Source organism: Apteryx rowi, unplaced genomic scaffold (genome assembly GCF_003343035.1).
Source record: "Apteryx rowi isolate R43461 unplaced genomic scaffold, aptRow1 scaffold_231, whole genome shotgun sequence".
NCBI lineage: Eukaryota > Metazoa > Chordata > Aves > Apterygiformes > Apterygidae > Apteryx > Apteryx rowi.
This window is the reverse complement of record NW_020448653.1, coordinates 1,264,909-1,286,259: the sequence shown is the minus strand read 5'-3', so window position 1 is coordinate 1,286,259 and position 21,351 is coordinate 1,264,909. Positions and strand designations below refer to the sequence as shown.

The 21,351-nt window shown below is 40.2% G+C and overlaps 1 protein-coding gene across 3 annotated transcripts in view; it reads right to left on the bottom strand.

Moving 5' to 3' along the window:
- The window catches only part of APBB1IP (amyloid beta precursor protein binding family B member 1 interacting protein), a 55,716-nt gene that overhangs the window by 28,863 nt on the left and 5,502 nt on the right, over positions 1-21,351 (bottom strand). For 2 of the 3 annotated variants that reach the window (XM_026065744.1, XM_026065743.1), the window contains exons 3-7: positions 20,298-20,385; positions 18,876-19,171; positions 13,053-13,130; positions 10,861-11,020; positions 6,500-6,621 (exon numbers count right to left, since the gene is read on the bottom strand). In XM_026065744.1, the coding sequence (XP_025921529.1) occupies positions 6,500-6,621; positions 10,861-11,020; positions 13,053-13,130; positions 18,876-19,171; positions 20,298-20,385 (744 nt within the window). Of the gene's footprint in view, positions 1-6,499; positions 6,622-10,860; positions 11,021-13,052; positions 13,131-18,875; positions 19,172-19,554; positions 19,685-20,297; positions 20,386-21,351 lie in introns of those variants that run through there. The other variant, XM_026065745.1, reaches the window with a different exon arrangement.

The following is a 21,351-nucleotide window of genomic DNA, read 5'->3' as shown; positions in this document are numbered from 1 at the left end:
TACTGATTTCCCCRGAATTAGTCAAAAAGTTAAGCTTGCAGAACAAAGGGCATGAGACCAACAAAACCTGTTTTCTAGGTAATAGACAAAATTGTAAAGATTCAATAAATTTTGAAAGCTATCTACTTAAAAATTACTCCTTAATCTGTAATTTTGTAATTTGTCAGCAATTCTGTAGGAGGAAAACCAGAGTTTATTTGACATTTCATATCTCCCCACTATTTTTTCAGCGAGATACACGCCTCAAGATTATGAGAGGGTAGCAACATATTTACATGTAGTTTTGCGCTAGCACTCAAAGACTAAACTGCAACACATTACCAAAACATTACCAAAAGACAAAGGAGAAACATGCAAATGAAGGAAGCAACATGCTGTTGCTACACCACGCGAAATAAACACACCAGTGGCGAGCCTGCCATGCCAGCATCCCATGTTTACAGCAAAAAGGCTTATCTGAAGTGAAACCTTGCTTCTCCACACAACCACATCTTCTTTTTCAAGCTGTGTTTTGAACAGCAGCCTGCCAGAGTGCAAAGCTGAGGGCAGATGGCTTTTGGAAGGCACCAGGAGAGGAAGGGGAAGAGGTGTGGATGATCTCAAAAGCAGTTCTTTAAAAACTGCTTTCTTAAAAGTTCACAGTAAGTCAGACGGGGATATCAGAAACACAGGCACCTGCAGTTCAGCCTATACTTATGCCACAACTATGGTATGGACATAAGAAAAGGAACTGGAGCTTCCACCAGAATAGCCACTCTTACTAGGAAACAGACCAAAATTCTTACATAGGATTTACAGCAGCACAAACAGTCCGGGCACATTTTTACTCCGCTCATCTGGCTTGGTCAGACATCAATGAACTGATAATAAGAAAACAAAGCTTCTCTGATTACAACTGATCACATTCAAGCATCTGGCATTTATTTAGCAAAAGCACAGACCACCCTGTGCCTACACAGTCAATAGTAAAGAAACAAAGTCTGTAAAGACATCCATGCCAGATCACTAACAGAGTAGCTTTTTCGTTAGGGAAACAGGGCTCTGTCACCCAAACCAACAGTACACAGATGTACAATTTCATCTTTCACTTGTCAACACGCATTTCATTTCTTATTGACTATCTCCTTTATGTCTCTGCCTTCTTGATATCCAGAAGTACATGGTGCTTATTATTTGCCAGTGGCTGAGGACCTGGGGAGCAGATTGTACACTGAACTTGTTTTCTCACTGTGTGGTCTCCTATTTTTGATCRGAAGCATTCATCATATAGGAGGCAACCACACGTGTCCACAAGAGGTCATTCCAAGTCCAGTAGTCAAAGGTCATGATAAAAGGCAAGCTCTTTCCTGTCTGAAGACACCACTGGGAAAAGCATGTTTGATTTGGGATGTCAGGTTGTTACTGCGACAAGATTTGGCTACAGGCAGCTCTCTGCATAAGTCCACAAATGTGAGAATTGACTGTTTTTTTACTTCCAAAAGAAGGTGTCTCGCTCTTGACAGACAGCTGAGCTTACTTAATAGGATGGATTCATCCTCTTGGGATGATAACCCAAGAATATAAACATAAAGAGTTGTTTAAACTAACCAAAGTACGCTGGCACACTTTGTCTTTGGGTTCGCTCTGCTTGGGTTATTTGCTGCAGAGATGAACAGTCGYGCATTTTTGCTGAATTTGTCCCTGTGCCTACAGGGACCCCGGACCAGCTGAAGCCAACAGGAAGCCAGTTGCTCTCCCATGTCCTTCTGCCTGACCCAGACTAATGCAGAGCTACAGCGGCAGTTTTGATGTGTACTGCTAGCCAGGTACAACGTCCCTGAGAGACATTATACCAGCATTTCCCCCGTGCTCCTGATGACCCACCTATGGTTTTACCTTACAGGGAATCCCATATGCACAAAGGGAACTCCTGCAAAGATTTTATAGCCAGCTTCAGTTAGTTAACTCTGTGCTTTGCACTGTAATCTGCAAAATTCCACAAGTTTATGCACACAACCTTTCTACTTAGCCACTTCCCTTTTGTGGAGAGGCAGACAAAAAATTCAGGCCAGATCTCTCTCCACTGTATAACACTCAAACAACAGCAGAAGACAAAAATGGTTTTGAATAGTTTCCAAAAAATATCTCTGGTGTCACACGTAAGCAAACCAAACTTGGATCATGGCAGAGACAGTAGCCCTAACTATTGCACTGCCAAGCCTTCCAAGCCGTGCTCCATATCTCTGTATTTGTAAAAAGATTTTGTTAAATGAAATAACACCTCTCTTCTGCCTTTCATCTTTTCACACACTGCCCCATCTAAGCTGAAATGCAGCAGCTACTTGTCAGCACACAGCAACAAAGAGGTGTTCAGGGCAGTGATCTCCCTCTGCCTCCCCTGCAGCCTGGGTTGTATTTTTGCTTTCAATCTATTGAAACTGTTTTTCCAGAAGACTCACAAGGTCCACGAGAGCGCAGACCAGACAGCGTGCAGCAAATGAGGCAGCTGCTCCATATTGATGGCTATCTTCTTTGTAAAATGAGCTGTCTGTTTTCCCTCACCCAAGCTGCACGGGGAATGAGGCAAAGCAGGCTGTCCCACTGACTCRTATGCTGCATGCGGCCCTTTTAGACTGTGTCCTGAATGCAGCAAGGCTCGTGCAGGAAAAATGATACGGAACGCGGTCGTACCTGCAACTCATAACATGCTGTGTGTCCAAAAAAATATTAGGAGATACCTACCTATAATCGCTCCGAAGATCACAATGTAAATAAGGATATGAAGCTAAAGGCAAAGCTCTTTTAAGGTCCAAAAACTGATTTTCAACTCTGTTCACTTGATTTTATAATGTTTGAAGAAAACTACTGCACCTAACTTTTCATGCCTTAAGGATGGTGATCTTTGAATATTTTAAGAAGGGGGAACCCAGGCCAAATGAAAGGCATACTTAAGAAAGGATGCAGCTACAAACAAAGCACTTAATAGGCTGATTAAAAGTTGCCTGTAAAACAGTTAAACTGTGTAAAGACTGTTCCTGTATTACCATCCCAAGGCAGAAAAAGAAAAATATTTATCCAAGTAATAGCTTCAAGTTGAAACTATACCCTGGTCTGAAATATACTAACAGAAAAAGAAATTAGGATCACTAAATATTGGGAGCACAGTGAAAAACACTTCTCCTCTCTCTTTTCAATTTATTTGTGCATTTGCCAGCACACTGAACATCATTTTCAGTGCCACACTTCTGTTCCCTTCAGAGGGTAACACTGGAGAGAAAAACATCTGATTTACAGAGTCATTAACGGCTGGCAGAGGTGGTTAAAAATAAAAATATCACCTGCTGGATACCAACCAGATTTCACTGTCTTCAAAATACATATTTGAGCACGAAACTCGTTATATCTGGCCTGTCAAGAAAGACATTAGGAATTCTTATTCCATATCCTTCCCATGCTGTTCAGTACTCTTGCTTTTAGGAAGAAACTGAATTCAGTGTATGGGTTCTCCATCGGAGGATACAGCTCTTGCTTTCAGTTTACTAGTGGGGGAGCAGAAGCATAAAGTACTCACTGTATCCAGATTTTTACTAATTTTTGTAAATACTGTACAAAAAACTACATAAAAATGTAGAGAACATGCATGTGGTGTCACTTGCACTGTTTGAATTCCTCTTGTCTGCTTCTACCAGCAATAGAGAAACACAGAAAATCAAAATTCATGTAAGTGAAAATCAAATATGCAGTGATTTAAAAGCATGACTAACATTTAGAGTCAGGAGTTCAGACTCAGCTGTCCCTTACAAATAACCTTGCTTAAATGAAACAAAAGCGTTTCCTACATTCTTCATTTTATTATAGTCTCCTTTTAGCTGAGAATTATTCTCTGAGCTCTTTGAAAAGAGGTGTTGAAACCTGACAACCTTTCCTTTCAAAGGTCAGCACGGCATCCCTGGACCACATGACAGTGTGTCACCTTTCCTGTGTTATAAAGGTTTTCTTTATTTACATGTGTACTGATATGTATTTTTGTTTCACTCTTTAGTCATGGACTTGTGACCTTCCGTCTCTATAGATGAGTCACTGACGCCATTCGTGGAACAGTCTTTTACTGTGAATTCCCTGCAGGGTAAATTACATTACAGTGAAGAGAGGGTGAAAGTGTGCCTGTCTTTGTGAAGAAGGGGAGACCTGAGGGTTTTGCAAATGCTTTTTTCCAAAATGCATTCCAAACGCTTTCAAAGATTGTTTTAAGAAACAAAGCTGCAGAGAAATATTAGAGAGGACCTGCATGACAAGAATGACAATCTTCTGTAAACAGCCACTAGTATTATCTGAGCAATATGTTGCAAGCACAGACATAGAGGATAACTCCTGTATTTCAAAACCTCAGTTCCTCTTTAGAAAATGAAATGTTTAAATAATTGTTGTTTAATCAATATCAGGTATATGTCTAGTTCATAGAAAGAAATAATGAATATTAGCACAGGTCACAGATCTCCTCCAGAGGTCCGCCTGTGGTGATGGTGGTCCTGTGCTTTAAAAAGGCACCTTTATAATTGGGGGGGGGGGGTTAAGCACTAATTAAATCACTAATTTGTCTAAGAATAAATTGTGGGTGCCTGACCACCCTTGGAACCTGCCCGACTCTTTCTTCTAGAAAAAAAATCACAAGTTACAAAACTGAGACTTCCATCTCCGCAGAAAACCTCTGACAGAACAAGCACTAAATAAGAACATGAGTAACGCCAGTGCTGCTGCATTACAATTGGCTGCGTCAAAAAAAGCACGCTGTAATTTCTGTACTCCCAGAATGAGTTCATGAAGCAACATCGACATAATCTGAGCTAGGAGGAGGCCAAAGGTACTGACAATACAGTACCAGAGCACTGGATTTCAGTTTCCCATTGGTTGCATGACAATTTCCATAAGCAGTTAGCTATGTAATCACAAGCTCTCCCACCCACCCACTCAGCATTGGACTTGGTTTACCTTTTCAGGGACTCACTGCAGATCATATATTCTCTTTTACCATGTTTTGTAATCCAGCATGAGCTCTGTCTGCACAATACTGATTATTTTCCGCCAAAAGGAAAAAGTGCTTGTATGACTGTACTATTCTGTATGCCTCACAGTGTTTGAATTTACTGAGGCTGACAGGTGGTTAGACTTTATTACTGCCAAAATATTTCAACAGTATGATAGTCACAACTGATGCAGTTTCCCTAGGCTGTTCATTTTAGGGCTTATCACAGAAGTGCTGAAGCTCAAGGACTGCAGACATGTCCAGAGCAAGCTCAGTATGACCTGAGCAGCAGGACAGAGTTAGGATCTTATTTGAGTTTTGTTTCGGGTCATGTTTATTTCTAATGGTCGTTGCAATCAAAACATCTAGCATCTTCACCAAAGATCTGCTCTCTGCGAGGTGCTTCCTGACCTTGCCCCGAGCCACAGCAAATGACATTACTGGTGTACAAGTCAAACATACAGCCTAACCTCGGCTGCTACATATGTTTAATGTGCCCTAGAAAGTATGACATCCTGAGTTATCACATATGTTTTACTTCCAAACCTGCCTTTTGCTGTTTAATGTTAAAAAAGTCAACATTAATCCATGTACACTGCAAGGTTAAGTTTTCTTTCCCTTTCTGTGGTTACTTGTTATGTGAATGAAGGAAACTTCCTCTCTGCAGGTTTTATTTGAAACACTGGCTCAATTTAAAAAAAAACTTCCCAGTTGAGCAGCTGAGTGAGCTTTGCTGCCAAATTATATATTTAGCTCATTTTTTTCTGCAGTGGAGGATTGCTTATTTTTATCTTGCTGCTCTCAGGATCAAACCAGATGCTCAGTAAGTTAATAGACACCTGACAAGGCAAAAAAAAAAAGTTCAGCAACAGAGAATCCAGCACCTGTATGTACCAAAGTCTCTGTAAACATGGTTTCCACTGCACATCACAAGGAAGAGATGATTTGTATATATATATCTATGCTATATAATTTGGTGCAGTCAGTGTGCAGATCCTCATTTTATAGAGTTAATGTGCACAGTTTACTGTTCACCCAGTCTTCTTCCCAATCTTCCAGGTAAACACTCTCTTTAGTACCCAGCATTCTTTTTATGTAGCTTCAAGTACAACTGGCAAAAATTAGACCTTCAAGGAAATGCTGATGCTCATCAGTGGAAATGGTGATGGAAACTATAGTACTGTACTGTATAGTATATACAACTGTCCCATCTCACTCCAATTCTGAGAGCTGTGCCTAAGCAAAAGCTTGTACCAGTGGAGAACTACATGCCTCATTTTTTACCACTGCAGATATGGCTTTAAAGTATTAAAAAAAAGGAACAGAAAGAACTAATTTTCATATCCTTCAAATTTTTCTTTTTTTTTTTTTTTGCTGAAAGTACACGTTTTGCTTTCTCTAATTTAGAACTGACAGAGCAAATCAGTAGTGTAATACACAACATATGGACTAAATAACATCATTGCAGACTGTTTTCCAAATATCTTGTTACCTTACCTGGGGATTTTTAAATAAAGCATATTTTTCACTTTTTTCCAAAAATAGAATTTTATTCTCAGTATCTCGAGTCCAGTCTGACAGTACTTCAACAACATTTTCATGGTCTTCAAAAAACCTTTCTGGAAAGACAAAAAAGGTAATGTAAGACACTCAAACTCTCTCTCCCCTCTCCCAAGGCTGCAGATGGAAATTCCTGTGTCAGAATGAAATCATTAGCTGATGTTCATTCAAAACTGGAGAGCCCAGCCCTCTTTTCCACCACACAGAAGRGAGCAAAAGCACATGAAAACAGTGTCCGGTGGAAAGGCAAATCCACCACAGAACATGCCTTACGTAGCACGGGCATCCTCTTGGAGTCCTCCTGCATTTCTGTGCTGCTGCCCAGAGACTGTAAAGCATGGCAACTGTGTCCCACCAGGAGTGGATGGTGACACCCATGTCTCTCAATGGTTTTTTTGTTTGTTTGGTTGGTGTTTTTTTTTTTTTTTTTTTTTTTGCTTCTATGGGTTTGCAGCAGGGCTGGGGGATAGATTTTCACTTTGGCTACCAAATTGGAAAAATATTCTGAAAATTAATTTTATTAATTTTTTTTACTTATTGAAACAAAAGAAAATTTACTTTTTGTCAGCAGGAAGAATGCTATGCACTCAGAATAAAATCTTTTGTTTCAGGCAACTGCATTTAAAACCAGAAAGACCAAAACTAAGGGAAGAGGAAGACAAACTGATAAACTGATGTGAAGATCTACTCTTTCACTCAGCATATCAGCAGTTAAAAACCTCACCAGAGATGTGGGAGACCTAGTGTCGATTCTATCCCTTATTTTGCTGATTGGAAACCAAATCCTCCACCCAGGAAAGCCAACAGGTTATGCTGACATTAGGGAACTCCTGACCTCTCCTTCTGGAGTTTTGCTTTTATGAAGTAATTTAACAGTCACATAAATCCCCTTTGGAAGAAAAAGGATGTCAACATGATTTCACAAGTAATTTTGGAAGGACCCAAACAGCATTTTTCTACAAATTCAGTATCTTGGAGGAAAAATAAATAAATAAAATCACCCAGCTCTAATTTTCAGTACGATTTTGGCAGTTTCCTATGAACAGCTGTACTCCCCTTTCAGTTTTCTCTGCTGACCACATTTTTCAACAGCCTAGATTGGCTTAGCGTAAGAGAATATAATGCAGCACATATTTTGTGGGCTTTCTATAATACTGCTTGTTATTTTTGACAAGAGTTCAGTGTGACCCATCAAAACTAACTTTTGGGAATTAAACAACTGCCGACTTTCATAAGCTACAGACTAACTTCAAGGCCAGTTCATACGTACATTGTAGTTTCTTAATAACACAAGCTTTGTTGTCTTGCTAATACTTTTGTGTTAATAATACTTTTCTTTTAGCAGTTGGTATTTCTTCAATAAACTGGAAATACAAAGCACGACATAAAGCCCAAGTAATGACTTGAAGGGTAAAGAGTATCTTATATTCCAGTATAATGATAAAATAATTCTCAAGCTGTAAGAGCAAACCTACTCATCTACAGTAATTACACTGGGGGACAGAAAGAATACAATGACTTAATTTACATTAACTTTGAAGCAATAAATTCACTCTTAGCATCCAAATCGTTAACTTAATTCCATCACAGTGCAGAGTTAAGCAGTCAAACAAGATCTGGGATTCTGAGGACAGAGCGACTGGCAAACAATTACCCTTAAAAACTTTAGGAAATTCAGATAACGCACTGGAAATATACAAAAACTAGGTAAAAGCTTCATTTCAGCAATATCCCTTAATCTCTTTTGCTTTAGATGGAGAAAGATTTTACAGGAGGAAAATTCTACTTTGCAAACTTTTAGGTGCTATAGAATATATCTAGTGCACACATTGTCCTACATGTCAATGCCAAACCATGGATCAAAGAAAGGCAAACGTGGGAGTAAGTGGGGAGAGAGGCAAAATTTTATTCTCTCCTCTTGTGCTCTTTAGTTAGGACTAATTTCTGCCACATCATTTTTGTCTGATTTCCAGTCCCAGGCTTTTATTGTATAAAAGGTATGATCTTACCATCACTAGGTGGGTCTTTTTTATAGCTGATAGTTTACTCTCCATAAGAAAATATATGTTGGTATGTACCACCCAGTGTTATATCACTATCCCACTACTGAAAGCATTCATGATATTTTTTAACATGCAATTAATCTAAAAGTGTAGTTTATTTTGTTTGAAACAATTGTCTCTCAGAATATCAGTATACAGGAGATATTCTGTCACGGCTCTTCTGACATAAAGCTAGCTTGGACCTTCTGGAATATCAGGTCACTAGCCTGGAATATTTGCTTCTTGGATTTGCTTCTTACAGTGAATGTAATTTTCTTCTCTTAAATTCTAGCATGGAAACCAGGTAGAAAGGGAAAGACTAGGAAAGCCTGTCTACTAAGCATGCTGATAGTAATAGAGCTATCTAGAACTGCCAAGAAGTATACTAAGAGGAATAAAGAATAGCTACATTGTTATAATTCTGAACAAAATGAACTGTGTTTTGCTGCCTACTGGAAGCAGAAGAAAGTATGCACCACTCCATCCAAATTGAAATCTTCTGCAAACAAAAGGGCTCCATTCCCAGCTCATCTGGACCGGGTGACAGGCATCTGCATCAGGAGATWTTTTCTTTCTTCCTGGACTAACTGCTGATTTATTTCCTTTTCTATGCTTCTTCTATCCTGCCTTTTAAAATAGGTTTTATTCAGTATGAGAGTAATTCTTTACTATATTAGTACAGTGCAAAGTACCCAACATTAGCTGAGATTAAAGAAACACTTCTTTTTTTTACTTTTTAAAAATTGTTACTTTTTAAAAAAAGTCTAAACATTAATCTCAATGTTTGTATCATATGATCTTTCTGATACCCTTCAGTTTTAGTTGTATGACAGGGAATTCAAAATTTCTATCCAGATTATGAAGAAACACAAGTAAATTTTTGTTCAATGGTTACAGGCATTCAGAAAAAAATCTGTTTGCATGCTGTAATCCTAACACTCAGAAATGTTTGTCTAAGTCACGCCAGACCAGAAGGAGCAACTTTCTGAGATATGAAAACACTCAAAAATTATTCAAAGTGAGATTCATGAAATTTCCAGGGACTACTGACATTTCCAATCTTAGTAAAGATTAGCATGTACAAAAGAACCTGGCAATACTGCTTCATATATCATCTTAATGGAGTAGAAAGAACTCATTGGCAGTTACTGTCTCTGCCATTCTTACAAGCAGATGAATATCTTCTTGTTCATGCGTTTTCCAAACTGTTTTTACATTTCTTTGGTTTAGTGTAGTAGGTTCATTATTCCTGGGACTCTTTTAGAGTGTGATACTGATGTTTAACTTTGTGCGTTTTTACATCTCTTCTGGGAGTCTGTAAACTGAGAATGCAAAAGATTGTTTGACAATTTCCGGTTTCTTTGGGTCAAACATAATTTCCAATTTCTCTAGGTCAAATGCTACCCCGGAAGAAAGTTGCAGCAATTTTCCTTTTCCTTTTGATGTGAATGTATTTTCAGCCTCGCCAATAAAAAGATTCTGAAATAACTTGCAATGAGAGAATGTTCCTTTCTTAATTAGGCCTCAAAGCCTTTTTGAAACAAAACTCATCATGGTGCACCAAACAATGCGCAGGTTTTGCACAGCTGCTTCCTARGGATCTGGAGGCCACATTAGTTACTTCCTAAGTCATAAGGTACCACAAGCAGAGCTGCAGCCCTGTCGAAGATAAATATCCTGGTCACAACTGCAATTAAGAGAATGACTGTAGCAAGTGAAAYGCATTAGAAGTGGCTGAAATGCTTCTCAGAGGGTCTTGTTTAATTACGTTTGTTGGGCCAGTACATAAAAGCCTGCTGACAGCACCTCAGCGCTGCACTCGCTCTTCAAAGAGCAGAGTTGAGTACTCGTGTGCTTGGGTCCGTCAGGGTTTTGACAGACAGAGCAGAGTCCATGTAGTCCCTCTGTGCTGTGTAAAATTGAATAATGGGAAGAGCGGCAAGCAGGGAGCCTTCTGCAGGCAGCAGCACTGAGGGCTGGAGGGCTCCGTCCCGTGGCGAGAATGGCCCGAGCGCATTCCTGCAGCAACCCGCAGCTCCCCCCCTGGATGTTTAACACCAACATTGCTTTGACATCAGGTGATATTCACATCCCCCTCGTTCAGATAAAGTCTTTCAACAGCAAAGCCACAAACACAAACGGATACAAGGGCAGGAGAAGTGTTAGTAATTAACTTTTCAAGATTACCCATACCATAGGATGCACGGCATCTGTCTGCTATATGTTCTGAAAGGACCCTGTCACTACGCCACTTACCAATTTGCAGCTCTGGGTACATTTCGTACAGACACCAGTCCACGTTGCAGTCGCAATGGGTTTTCTCAAAGAGATTGTCTAAAACATCCCGGGTCACCTGACGCTCATCCACCATCAGTGACTTGGTGCTGTTATCGTACATGTGCACCTTGACAACCAGCTGAGGAAAGAGTCACAGAAGAGTCAGTTAATTTCAGAAGCAAGTAAAAGGCTAGGCTGAATCTGCTAACACAGATAAGAAAGATTAAGGCAGAAGGTTATTACTGTTTCAAAGGCACCCTGTCCCACAGTGAGCTGAGGGAATATTACAGCTTGGAAGCTTTCACATTATGCTGCCACCAAAATAAAGATCTTTTCTTGAAAAAGGAAATTGAACTTTGTCCTGTGCAGAACTTCAGGAAAGGTGAAATTGCAATGGAGAGAAAGTAGAAGTTCATCTCTTCTCTAAATCTACTAGATATACAATTAATGAAAATGCTTGATAGGGTAACCAAGTACAATAGGACAGTCCGTCCTTAAACAAGGATAGAAATGCAGAAAGGCATAATTTAGTTTTAAATGAGGAAAAAATTGAGGTATTTAAATTCCTCCACTTGTACTGAAAACAGAAGAACAATCGTCTACAGGAGCTATACACAGAGCATGAAACTAAACTGGTGAATTGGGAGGGCTTCTTCATGTCATCTTATTTAAATATCCCCTTATTTTAAAACAGTTGTATAAGAGGCTTAGGTGCAACAGAGAGAACCTCTGTTAAAGCTGAGGTAGAAGCAGAAAGTGAGGATCCTCAAGAGAAAAACTACACTGCCTCTGAAAAGGAAAAGCAAATAAAACAAAACCAGTGTACTTGCTCTGATTCCAACCCTTGAATACATTCCTCTCTAAAATAAGCAGCTCAGCTGTAGCACATATTATAGAGAAGAAGAAATGTTGTACATGTATAATCTAAAACATGTCTGGGGAAAAAACGAGATTTTTGTTCAGTTAGAGTGTTTTGACTGCTCAGAAACACGCAGGCAGCTTCCATCCTTTTGTAAAACTGAGAAGAACAACTTTCTTTGAAGTTATTTTGTCTTTAAATTTTCCTGAAATTCAAGAATGACATAGTAATTTCATYATAGATGTCACTTAGCCACAAAGACTCAGTCTTACTTCTACTTGTTGGTTTCAAATATTTAGTATGCAAAAAAACCTGAAAAGTCTTCAAAATAAATGTGTTTCCACCCAAAGGATAATTGTTAACATTGCAAGGAAGGAAAGGTGGCCAATGGACAGTTGTAAGTTTATGAGAGCTCATTCCAAAGATAACCTTGGGGAAATCTTCCCAACATGTTCCCTCAGCAGTAGTATGTGTGCATGGGTGGAAGGTGTTCTATGGGAGCCATCTCAAGTCTGGACATCCTCAAATTTATTGGAAGCTTTGAATCCTTCTTGGAAGCCCTGCATCTCGGGCACTTTCCATCTCCTATTTGAGCACAACTGAAATGTCACAACTGTTTTTCCTTCGCACTCATTTTTCAGAATTACTGAACATCTGCAGCTGCTGTTGAGTTCAGCTGGAGTCCTAGGGTATCCCTATGCCACGCATTACAGTGATGGGTAGAGATTTGAAAATTTGCTTATGATGACAGGGCATATTTACGTAACACACTGCAGCAGTGCAGACACTGGCTGGAAGCTTCTATTTTCATAATTTGTTGGTCTAAAGCCAGCTCTAGTATCTTTGTAGACTGCTGCACTGCCATGAAAGAATTTAGCAATAACATTTCCATTTATTTAATTAGGGTTAGCTGTATCCACATCCACTGCAAAAATGAAGTTTAATACCTTTGGAATCAGCATAGTGCAAAGTAAGCAACATTTTTAGGTACATTCACATCCTCTAAAGCAATATATCAGTACTGTGGGCTTTGCCTCAACACTGGAAAAAAACAGGTAGAGCCTTCCAAGTTCTCTTACAATTAAAGCCCTCTTAGAACTAAGGTAGTATTCTCTGGGAGACTTCTGTACAGTCAGACTTCTGTAGTCGCAGATGACAAGACAGCTCCATAGGATATCTTTTGATGTTTCAAGTTAAAGGCAAAATACGAAAAAGCCTAATGATCTTAGTAAGAACTTTAGTATTGAGAATAATGACAACAGAGACTCAGTCAGAAGCTATTATGGTAGCATTTCACTATTTTAAGTCCCACCTTTTTAACTTTGGCTTCTTTCAGTTTCTCCAATGCAAGTTTAATCTTGTCAGCTTTAGCCTGTGCCTCTTGYTCTTCCTGAAAAGACACAAGATGTTCATTATACTTTTTATTAAATAAGGCCAGCAGTTTTATGTTTACTAGAAAAGAGTTGTTTCTTGTTATTTATATCCAGAACATTGGGCTTGTCATGGGAAATTTCATTGTTACAGGGAATCCCTGGCTTTCCCTGAGTTAATGCCCTCCAACCTAAAGGTTTGATTTAGAAGTCCAGTGTTTCCTTTTGTTGCCCAGTCATACAGCTCTTCCATAATCAGTTCTTCATATGCTGCAGGAATGCTTGAAAACTGGGCTTTTCTGTGTTTCCATATGGGTCACAGCTGATACATAAGAAAAGATGCGGGAAGATCTAACCTAAATGAAACAGCACTGTGGATGCAGCTGCTTTAAAGAAAACTCACCCTCTCTCAATAGGATTTAGAGAACTAGAGCTTTTAGGCTCTTACTGAAAACTTGATTTGCAATAATGCCACTCAATTTGAGACTTTCTGTTAAATAAGTTCATTGACTTGAATTCCTTTACTTGCTACACACAAGCTCTTACTGCATGTATACTTCCGGAGAGGAGTGGCCCCTTCAGCTAGGTGAAGTCATGATCTTCCATTCTGGTAACGGACCCACTCACATTAATGCAGCCACTGTGAGACTCCTATCGATTTCAGTATGACCAGGCTCTTTGTTTACAAAGTGGCTGCATCAATATCATGCCCCTTGCTTAATATCAATGAGGTTTGTGATCTAAGAGTAATCTGGACCTTCAGAGAGTTTTAGGTATGTGTACCAGATGCCAGTGCCTAGTGCCRCCTTTGTGACCGGTATAAAGATTGTGACCATTTCTTTTTGCCATCTATCTTCCAATAGTCACCCCAGGTGACCTGCAGAGTTGGAAAAGTACATTTTGGACAGCAAGTAACTGCAGTTTCTGGTGCTACCCTGGACTGTTAATGATACTAGTGGGTTCTGTTTCTTTCCAGCATTAAATCCCTGCTCCTCCTAATGAAGGCTGCCTTTAGTTTGCTTTCTCTCTCTTCACTGATTTGTACTGTCCCTGTTGATCTTTTCCAGTTCCACACTCCCCTTCTCTTTACAGGGGTGGGATTTTGTGCTGTGGTACTCACAGGCACATCCAGCTTCCAATCAGTAACTGCAGGAGGCAGTTCCTGTCCTGCTTCTACACAAAATTTTTCTGTGTTACTTTCATCCTCCATTTTCTCTCCTAAAGTCACCATTTTATTTACCCTGGGACTATGAGAAGGCCAGGACCAGGATGGCTGTAGCTCATGGGAGATGCAAGTGCAAGAAACATCTAGGCCTAACTGAGCATTGCCACCACTTCCTTCTTACAGATGCCTTATAGATATATCACAGAATCATAGCAAAAAAAGATTTAATAAGGTTATCTTGTTCAGCCCCTGCCCAGAGGCAGGTTCAGTCATGACTAAACTACTCCTGACAGACATCCTTCTTACAGCACTAAACATCTTTCCATTTTGTCACAGCTTCCCTTGGATACTAGCATCCCGTAGGAGGTCAGAAATACAAGGTGAGGTGTGCAGCCTCAAAAAGATGGCTTCAACTGTGATTGCTGTTGTCAGATTCTCCACTAAGAATGTCAGACAATCGGTTCACAAATGTCTTTTTTTCTCCACAAGGCAAAGAAATTTGCATTGCAGCAGCACTGCAGCTCACAGATGATTAACTCTGAGCACCCAAAAATAGCATCTGCAATTGAACAGCCTGTAAGTCTTCCACAGTAAGGCTGAATGTTCTACAGAAGAAGAGCATACAGCCTCTGAGAGCAGGCTCTTCTTACCATTTCAAAACATTTCTCTGCAAGAGGCAGGAAAAATTTCTTTACCAAAGGTTGGACCCTGCCCAACTTTACCAAAGTGGTTGGGTGTGGTGCAGGCAGGCTTTCTGCTGAAAAGCCCAGGCAGGTGGAGCTCAGACTTCACCTGCACGTGACCTGTGTTGAACAGAGTTCACACATTTTACAAATCCATGCAAAAGATTTCTCACCTGACAGCTTTCCTGCTTTCATAACCTTTGCCTTTCTCAATATAGAAAAAGAAACTGGTACAAAGTAAATAAACCATCAGGTGAAAAATATTAGCACTGTTAAACAAATGCTTTTGACAGGCTAAAAGATTTGTTTTCCCACTGCAACTTCATCACCACATTTTCTGGATCTTCATATAGACACACATAAATCTTATCTAGATAATGCCACAGAAAATGTACAGGACATATTTAGCTTAAGGACAGTTTTAAAAAGAAATGACAGAGTTGATGGAAACTTATTAGACTACTTTAAAAGAAATGCTTCTTATTTTTAATTTCGGAACATTTAAAGGTTAAGGAAGAGAGTTTTGGTATTACAGGTGTAAATGAAATAATTAACACTATGTTTATTTGACTACAGACAGCCACAAGTGTTAAACAAAATGTCAGCCATGATTTGCTCAAAAAYTACCTATCAAGAAACCTGGCTAACAGGAATGTGGATTTTGACAAAACAAAAAATATTCCATTTACAGCTGCACTTCATTCTTCTGAGCAGGAGTGTCATGACAAAGCAAATACTCACTAACCAAGAGAGTAAATACTAATTTGAAATTAGTTCTTTCTGTATTTCATTTTAAATGGTTATTACCTGTTATTCAACATTGCAACTTATATAATAACTGTATAGGCAACTTTGTGTATGCCATACAATGGGGAGGCCATCAATATTTGAATATCACCAGTATCAGAGAATGAGGTGAGGGCTGTGGGAGAAAGCAGAACTTATTGAGGAAATCAGTTTCAGCAGACAGGTTCCTTGGGAATGCCCCTGCCTCCTCTTCTCATCCTTCTCTGTCCTCTCCCTGTATCCATTTCCTACAGTGCTAGTTTCTGGGAAGAGACCAGAAGAYACTACCAGAGATTTAACTCAGCACTAGGAACACTTTAATTGAGGGAGGCAGAGGTGGTTTCCAGATACGTTATTCCATATAGAATTCCAGCTGTGTTTAGTAAGTATATCCTCTCTTCGCTCAGAAATCTTGTTTGACCCTCAGGTACTGCACAATGCCAGTTAACAGAGAATTAGCCACAGGAGAGCTACCTGAGGCCTGAAACTATGAAAGTACAAGACTCAATGAAAAGGACTGTTCAGCACTGTTGATTGCAGTGGGCTTCAGCTCACAGAATCATAGATGTGTTGGTTGGAAGGGAGCTCTGGAGGTCTGTAGTCCAACTCCCTGACCAAAGCAGGACTACCACCAACACTTTGCCTGGCCAAGCCTGGAAAACCTCCAAAGACAGAGAATATGTGACCTCTCTGGCTTATCTGTTCCAGTGCTGCACCACCCACCAAAGTAAAAAAGGTTTTCCTAGTGTCCTGTCTGAAGCTATAAAACAACAACATACAGCTGTTGCCCCGTGTTGTCATCTACCACTACCAAGAAGAGTTTGGCTCCATCAGCTCTGTGGTTACTCTTAAGTATTTCTAGGTTGTCATTAGATCCCCCTTAGCCTCCCCTGTCAAAACAAACAAGCTCCGCTCCCTCAGCCTTTCTTCGTTGGCTGTGTGCTCCAGGCCCCTTTCCAACTCCTTAGCTCTCTGCTGGACACTCTCCAGTATCTCCACTGCCAAAACTGATGCAGTATTCCAGGTATGGCCTCACCAGTGCYAAGCAGAGAGGAATAATCGCTCCCCTCAATTTGTTGGCCAAGCTCCTCCTAACATAGCCCAGTTTACCCTGCCCAGATGACCTTGCACTGTTGGCTCACATTTAATGTGGCATCCACCAGAACCCCAGCTCCATTTCAGCACAGCTGCTACTCTGTACAGTCCAGGAGGCAACTGGCTAATTCATGGKTTTTTTTCCCACCCTGGGTGCAGGACTTTGCACCTTGCTGAGTTTCTGAGGATTTTGCTGGCCCAGTCCTCGTGTCTCAAGGTGCTTCTGCACTGAAACTCAGCCATTCATCATGTGAGCCAGTTCCTTAAAAAGCATCCTCAGGACATCTGCAGATGATCTTTCTGTCATCATTCAGATCACTGATGGAAATGTTAAATATGAGCCCCAGTATCGATCCCACTTACTACCAACCACCAGCCAGACACTGAGCCATTGATCACTATCCCTGGAGGCTGGCAGTTTGGTGAATCTTCAGCCCATCTAACAGGCCACTCTTCCAGCCCATACTTCCTCAACTTCCAAAGCAGACTATTTAGAAACTTGATATTTCCTTAAAGGTCACCTTCCCAAATCAATACAGGAACATGCTTGCAGGCCATGGAACAGAACTTTTCTTGACAGCGCCTCTTCTGTATCAGTTATACCAGTTAAACAAAAGATTTCATTTCCGAAGTGGTCTAGCTGCTGTTCTTACAAATATTGATATTCCTTTAAGATAGGAACCTAATTGTTATCTTTGAGATACAGAGAAAAGGCAAAGTTCCTCCCTCATGTTTACAACCTTCACTCTTCAAACAGAGCACTGAAAGCTTTCATATCCCAAATGAAGCTTTATCCAGTGAGTTGCCTTTTAGTATAATCAGAAAGGTCCTCTTCCTACTGAATTTCTTTTTGCTAAATGTCTGCTGTATGAGGCTAAACACAGAGGTAGCAATGATGTTGAGGTTATTCATATTCAGTTTATGTGGACTTTTAAATTGCAATGAATTGCTCAGGATTTTAAGCAGAACTGACCAGYACAGTTCAAGATGAGCCAATAGAGCACTTTTTCACCTTCTAATCTTTCCATTCCCTAAATGTAAATGACGCCTCTCCATCACAGTTACTCTGCATAAGAAAAAAACATCCGAAAGAGACGCTTCTAGATTTTTCATTTCAAATTCATGTTTTTTGTGCTGCATCATTCTTTTAATGCACACATTCTCCCCACAGGACTGTGACAGGGCAGAATTCTTGTGTTATCTCCCTCTCCACAACCTCATGCTGAAGAAATGAATCTTAGATGATTCTACAAGAAATAACATGCTTGATTTTGGTAGTTAAAACAGATTTGCAAGAGAAAAATGTGGAGGAGGTTGTGACAACTCTGATAAACAATTGGCTTACCTGTACATGAAAATTTACAAACTGTAGCTACTGATAACTTTGGCATCTCCTAAATAAAGAGTGTCCCATATTGCAGATGGTCTTCATTACCTTCCTTCAATGGCAAGACCAAGAAGAGCACAGTGACTTTAGCGTTGGGATTAGAAGAGAGGTACTTTTTGTACTCAGCCTTGCACCCAGTGTTCTAGCAAACACTAAGTTTTGCATAATTGAACAACTTTTCCTATTGCAAGAAATCATTTAGGCCAGAGGTAGATCTGGTAAATAGTTCTTGAACCTGCTCACCAATAGCAATAGACTAGCAGTAGACGGCAATGAACCAAGTGATGTCTACACAGAACAGTGGGATCTTTGGCCGTGCTTTGCACTGATGCCAAAGCCAAGCTCTCTGTGAGAAAGTATTAACTGATCAATGATTCTTAAAAAAGTTTTCCATCGTAGTAAATATTTTGCAAGGATTTATGCCCATCTTGTGCTATCAACATGTCAGTTAGAAAGGAATGAGCAATAACTCTTATAGCTGAGCCCACAATAATAGACAACTCTCACTCAGCAATACATGACTGTTTCATCACTGCCAAACTCCCCCAAGATGTTCACACAAGGATGTCCACTGTTGTTAAGCCAAATACCACTTATGAAATTATAGGAACTATTGAATGCTTAGAAGAACGTTCCATCCAAGGCTTACCTGAGTGAGTGGCTCAGAAGGAGGTGGTGGTGGTGGTGGTGGTGGAAGCTCTAAATTAGGGTCTGGAGGTGGAGGGGGCAAGTCATCCCCAAACCGTCCCGTAATGGTAACATAGGTGCTTGATATACAAGAAGTGGCAGTATCCAAGCCTGTTGAAGGCTGAGTGATCGTACTTTGCTGATTGCCAGAAGTAGTCTTCTGTGCTTGTAAAGTTCTCTGTTCAGCTTCATTTATGTCTGCTACAAGATCAGCCATTAAAGCATCTAAGTCTTTGTCCTCTAGGGCACTTAGGGATTCTGTAAAGAAAACCACCAAACATATTGGAGTGAATGCAATGCAAAACCATATGTTTCCAGTTCAGTGAAGATTAAACTGTAGGAGATGTGGTTACTTTAAGACATAAGGAAAGAAAAAATTTTAAATGAATTCAAAAAAACAGACGTGTTTTGCAAATAGCCATTAATCTGGTCATACTCAAATCCCCAAATTAATCTTTTTGAAGGTCTAATTCAAGAAAAGAATCACAAATTGGGGAACCTCCAAGCAGGATTTAGGAAAGAGATGGAGAGCCCTTTCCCGAACTGGATATTCAAAAATTTAGAAATAGCCCAACAAAGGATAGATCATTCCTCAGGCTAAGTGAATACATCACTGGACTGTCTTATTTTCCTTTGTTTACCTGTTTGTGAACAGTATATTTTCATGAGCTTTTCTTTTCAGTGGGAAAGCTGGCTTATGACCCCCTCTTTTTGCATATCTCATTCCACTTTGCTGGTAGAAGCACCAGGTAGCTGAATGGTGAACTGATTCTGAGACAGACACAGGCTAAAATGAATTCAGAGAAATGCAAACAACCAGCTTCCAAGCAAAAGGGGGAAAAAAAGCACAAAAAGGTGGCTTTTTTTTTAAAACTCAGATCAATTTGCTGAGCTTGTTCATCTCACAGCCTCAACAAGCAGCTGTATGTGCAAAAGTGACAGTGCAAAGCAGGATGAAAATGAGCAATGTAAAGCGGAAGCAGTTGAAGCCACTACTTCCATTGGAAAAAACGGTCATGCAGCTCTGACCTCATGCTGAGGTCAACTTTTTATTACGTTAAATGTTTACACACAACGGGTTGCATTTTAGAAAATAATTTTGGAGACTTCTTGGTTTTGGTTTTCTTTATCCTGAGAGATCCTAACAGGTCTGACTTTCATAGAGGACTTGGCAATGTCCCTTTAAAGAAAATCAGGCCCTTTTGAAGTTTGAGACAAATGAATTGAGTGAAAACTGAGACAAAAAAAATGCACCCCTCCCCCAGCAAAACAGCAATTTTTTTTTTAAATCAGGGTGGCTGTTTTGAGTTTTGCTTCTCATTTGTTGCTGTGAGATATTTTAAATATGTGCAAAAAGTACAAAAGAATCCATTTGGCTACTTACCGTTTAAATCTTTAAAACCAACTGTAAAGCTAAATTCCTTGTTGGCCACTTTGGGGGATGGAGATGGTAAAGTCTCCACTCCTAAACTCTGTTAAAGTAAAAGAGAAAGAAAGAGGTCTGATGACATTTCTATTACAGGCATGAGTACCTGTCAATCACTTACCCTGAACGCATCTAATGAAGTTAATTCTTCTTCAAGGAACAGAACACCACACACTAGTTTCTGAGGTTACACCTAGACTGGTAAACTAAATAGAGCTGGGATAAGGGTCCAAGCCCTGTCTCACAATCATGCCAACTGCTTAATGGCTCTCGTGCTTGGCCTCATGCGTTGGCCCATGCCAGCCACAACTCTGCCAGGCAACATCGGGGCATGGTTTGGCACAGCAGAAGTTGCGGCTGTTTCCAACAGAGACAGTAGATAAAACCAAACTGGTTATCGGGTTTTGGTGAGGTTTTTTTTGGAAGGGGGGTTTAAAAGAGTTTAGCTGTGGATGCGTACACGTGAGCTATGCAGTGCTACTTGGTCCAGCCTGCTTTATTTACTAATATACATGTAACATAGCTGCTATTTTCTCCTGTTGTTTGAAAAAACATGCTGTTGTTTGCAATGTAAATCACAAATCTGCATAGTTAAATAGAGAATTCCCAGCTTGTAGCTTGTTGTTTAGGAAGCAAGCGGGGAACCACTGGTTCATAAAGTTAGGAAAAGTTTATACAGTGAAGATAAAGAAAAATAAATTCTCCTTCTATTCCCCTCCGAGGAAGGTGATAGCTCTAATACCCGAATGCTACAGAACTGCAGAAACAAGACTGGAAGGCATTTCAAGGGGCTATATAGAATATCCACCTGTCAGGTCAGCAGGTCAGCTATACCTGGGTCCTACCTGACAAATCTATAGCTAACCTCGATGACAGACAAGAAGAGAGAGGAGGGAGCGGGATGAGGGGGAGAGAGAGAGAGACGAGCGAGCGACGAGCGAGACGAACGAGACGAGCGACGAGAGAGAGCGAGACGAGCGCGAGAGAGCGAGACGAGCGCGAGAGAGCGAGA